Consider the following 3,568-nt stretch of genomic DNA (forward strand, 5'->3'; position numbering starts at 1 on the left):
GATCTTCAATCAATTACCTTTTCTCCTGGAACCTCCAGTGGCTAGACACCAATCACAATCTTTTCAAACCTTGAGTAAGATCATGCTTCACAAGCATTAGAATTCATAGGGAGAATTCTTCACTCAACTTTTTCAATATGGTTCTCCAATATCTCTAGATATGTGCTCCAGTAGGAAAAACCACAAGGTTTCTATTTAATTTGATTTAAATAGATAATCAAAAAGTGCTGCTGAAACTCATCGGCTAGACTCCTAATAGGACTCAAATTGCTATGGATAAATCACATAGTTTTAAATTACATTCATTCAAAAATACAACTCTAGAGATAAGATAAATCTTATCCTATTTAAATTTAAACTCACTAATCCAAGCCAATCTGCGTTTTCATATGCTAATATAACGGGTTTGATAGGCCTTGTTTGATACTCTTAATTAGCAAGTTGGAAATGTTAAGATTCTATCTTTAGATTTTATGTTTTTCAAGAATGATAGTACTTTTAGTTATCATTTTATAACCCAACTTACAGAGAGCTTTGTAATCTCAGTCAATGTACACGGCATAATAAAGCTTAAAACAATACAGATTCATTATTCTAATAATATTTACATAAAAGAGAAAAGTGGAAGGTTAAGCAATTACATTCTGTCTGGAATTTTATCTGTTTCATCTTCACATTCCATGAGAGTTTGGACCACAGCAGCCATAGTAGGCCGCTTGCTTTGGTCTTCCTTTACACAAGAAAGGCCTAATTGAATCAGTGTTGTTGCTTGTTTTCTGCTATAATTCCCTTCCAATCTTGAATCCACTATGCTCTCTACCCAAGAGGAGTTTCCACCCTCAGATTTTTCCTTCACTGTCCTGTCAAAACTTTTAAGAGGAATTTTTTGATTGTCAGCATCATCTACCACCCAATTTGAGAGTTTAATTCCCTTTACCATCTCGAGTATTACAACACCATATCCATAAACATCGACTTTTGCAGTGATTGGCTGGTTCAGAGCCCACTCTGGAGCCATATAGCCTTTCGTCCCTCGAATTCTTGTAATTTCAGAACCAGGGCTATCTCTCCGAAACAGCTTTGCTAGCCCAAAATCTGCAATCTTGGGTTGAAATTCACCGTCCAGAAGAATATTTTCTGGCTTCACGTCACAATGGATAACCCATTCTAGACATTCATGGTGGAGGTAGGCTAAACCTTTGGCTGTGCCTAATGCCACAGCAAATCTTTGTTTCCATCCCAGAAAATTTGAGTTGAAAAGATGTTTGTCAAGCGACATGTTGTCGACGTATTCATAAACTAAGAGTCGGTGTCTCCCTTCTGAACAAAATCCCCACATTCTCACAAGATTCATGTGATTGATCTTTCCTATGGTTCTCATCTCCGCCCAGAACTCGTCTTCTCCTTGAACCACATCTCCCAGTCTCTTCACGGCCACCACCCTATCATCTGGCAAAACACCTTTATAAACGGCACCAGAGCCTCCTCGGCCTATCTCTTCCCTGAAGTTATTGGTTGCTTTCTTCAATTCAGAGTAGTTAAACCTTTTGAACTGATTTGATATCATGCGATATCCAGCTTCAACCGAAGCTGGAACCCCATGTTTTGTGAATAGAAACCACCAGCCTAATACAAAAAATAGGAGTTCAATTACTCCAAGGGCCAAGCAAAATGAGTAGATATACCCCCATTTCACTGTTTTCCTGGCGATGTTATACATAGAAGGAGACCCTACAAGAATTTCTGCTTCCCGAGATTCACACATAGTTCTGGAATCATGAAAAATCGATGGTTTTGATACTTGCAGACTCCTGGGAAGTTTAATATACACACTTCCAGGGAAATCTGGAGATGTAAAACCATTAAATAGATCACTTTTTAAATAGCAATGACCGTTTCCCCAGGTCCTGTAGGTAAATCCCTTGCAACCGGAATCACTTCTACAAAGGTTCCGGCAAGCTTCCAGCGTAAAATTTGGCTTGTAATACAGATCCGACCCAAAGTAATCAGTCTGAGAAACCTCCAGGAATTTTACTCCTAAATTCAAGAGGGTTTGGTTGAACATAGGCTTACAACCAGCATTCCAGTCACTTGGATCGTTTGCTGTATACCCAGGAGTACATATACACTTGGGTTTCGGTGCGTAAACACATATCCCATTAGTTCCACATGCCCCATGTACTTGACAAGGTTGTGAAATTGCTTGCCATGTAATCATCCATAGCCCTGTTGAATTAATCAAACTATAGATTCTAAGATTCCCATCAGGATCTATAGTTAACCTTCTTTTTATCCCAGATCCCATATCAGAAGCACTGGCTTGATAATGATCACTTGAAAAAAGCATGCCCTTATCATCTAAAACTGCAAATCTGCTTCCATTGTAGTTGGTTCTACCACTTGTATAGATGTCAGAATCAGGATTTGGCCAGTAGAGGCTAGATATTTGAGGGCTATCAGATATCAACGATAAAACATTGTCACTACCAAAATATAAATTGAAGTAACCTGATTCCAAGCTTCCTTTTCTTAAGGATGATATCAATCTTTTGTCCTTTGTCAACAATTGAGAAGGTAAAAGAGTATCAGTAGGAACATCAAAACTTTCCCAGAGAATATCGCCTTGTCGATTCTTCAAAACGAGGTTGCCTGTATTTAGAAGCTCAGCCGCAGCAACATCAGTATTGGTTGTATTTGTCTGCCACTTAATCCTGCCATCAACATCTGTCAAGACCATGGTTCCATCTCCCCTTAGAGATACTCTTGAGCCCTGGCCGTTGACTGGCATGTCCCGGTGGGCTGTCCAAACAACAGTTTTGTCTTTGGAATTGGTGAACCAAATTGCAAACCAATAAGCGTTGCTTCCCATTCCAGAAAAGCCACAGGTAAATGTATTATCTGGTGAGGTGATGAAATCATCGCCTTCGACAGATATAGAATCACCCCTTCTCAAATGAAGCAGAGACTTCGAATTTGCAGAACGAGAAAAGGACAAAACGATTAGTAAAAACCGGAGAATACAGAGATTGATGTTTTTGGTAGCTATCCTGTTGTTAAAGAAGGAAATCTTACAAAGCAATTTGAGAGTCTGGCTTCTCATTTTGGAACGCATTATGCTTATACCAAGAAAATGGAATGTGTAATCATTGAAGTAAACTTTATAGATAAGAATGAGTGTATTTATTAGAAGAGTTTCAGGATATGGACAGAAGGAGCAAATTTCCAGGTTTATTAATGCAAATATCACAAGCCAGGTCTGTTTACACAACATTGAAAATCCTCCACGTTATTAATCTATTTTAAAATTATAATATGGGTAAAAATCTAAAAATAAAAATTAGCCGTAGTTATCTTGTTAACTTCATTGTCAACGACCGCAGGTGCACGGAGGACATTAAGAGACTAAAATCAATGGATTATGTCTGCGTGACACGAGAGATGACTTCAGCATTCTATCCTCAAAAGAAAAACCAAAAGGATATTTTGTTTAATTCTATTCAAACAAATTTAAAAGAGAAACCAAATACCGTATAAATGTAGAAAGAAAGCATAAAGTAAACGCGATGAT

The 3,568-nt window shown here is 38.1% G+C and overlaps 1 protein-coding gene across 1 annotated transcript; it reads right to left on the reverse strand.

The window, feature by feature from the left end:
- Window positions 1–493: 493 nt before the first annotated feature.
- LOC111372840 (putative receptor protein kinase ZmPK1) lies at window positions 494–3,232 on the reverse strand. The gene has a single exon (XM_022995255.1). It carries the CDS (start codon window positions 3,110–3,112, stop codon window positions 638–640), a length of 2,475 nt encoding a protein of 824 aa, XP_022851023.1. The 5' UTR covers window positions 3,113–3,232; the 3' UTR covers window positions 494–637.
- Between the last annotated feature and the right edge of the window lie 336 nt (window positions 3,233–3,568).

Source organism: Olea europaea, unplaced genomic scaffold, assembly GCF_002742605.1.
Source record: "Olea europaea var. sylvestris unplaced genomic scaffold, O_europaea_v1 scaffold1038, whole genome shotgun sequence".
Lineage (NCBI taxonomy): Eukaryota > Viridiplantae > Streptophyta > Magnoliopsida > Lamiales > Oleaceae > Olea > Olea europaea.

Bases quoted from the DNA above. Each gene is read 5' to 3' on its own strand.
- LOC111372840 (XM_022995255.1), bottom strand. From the start codon at position 3,112: ATGCGTTCCAAAATGAGAAGCCAGACTCTCAAATTGCTTTGTAAGATT.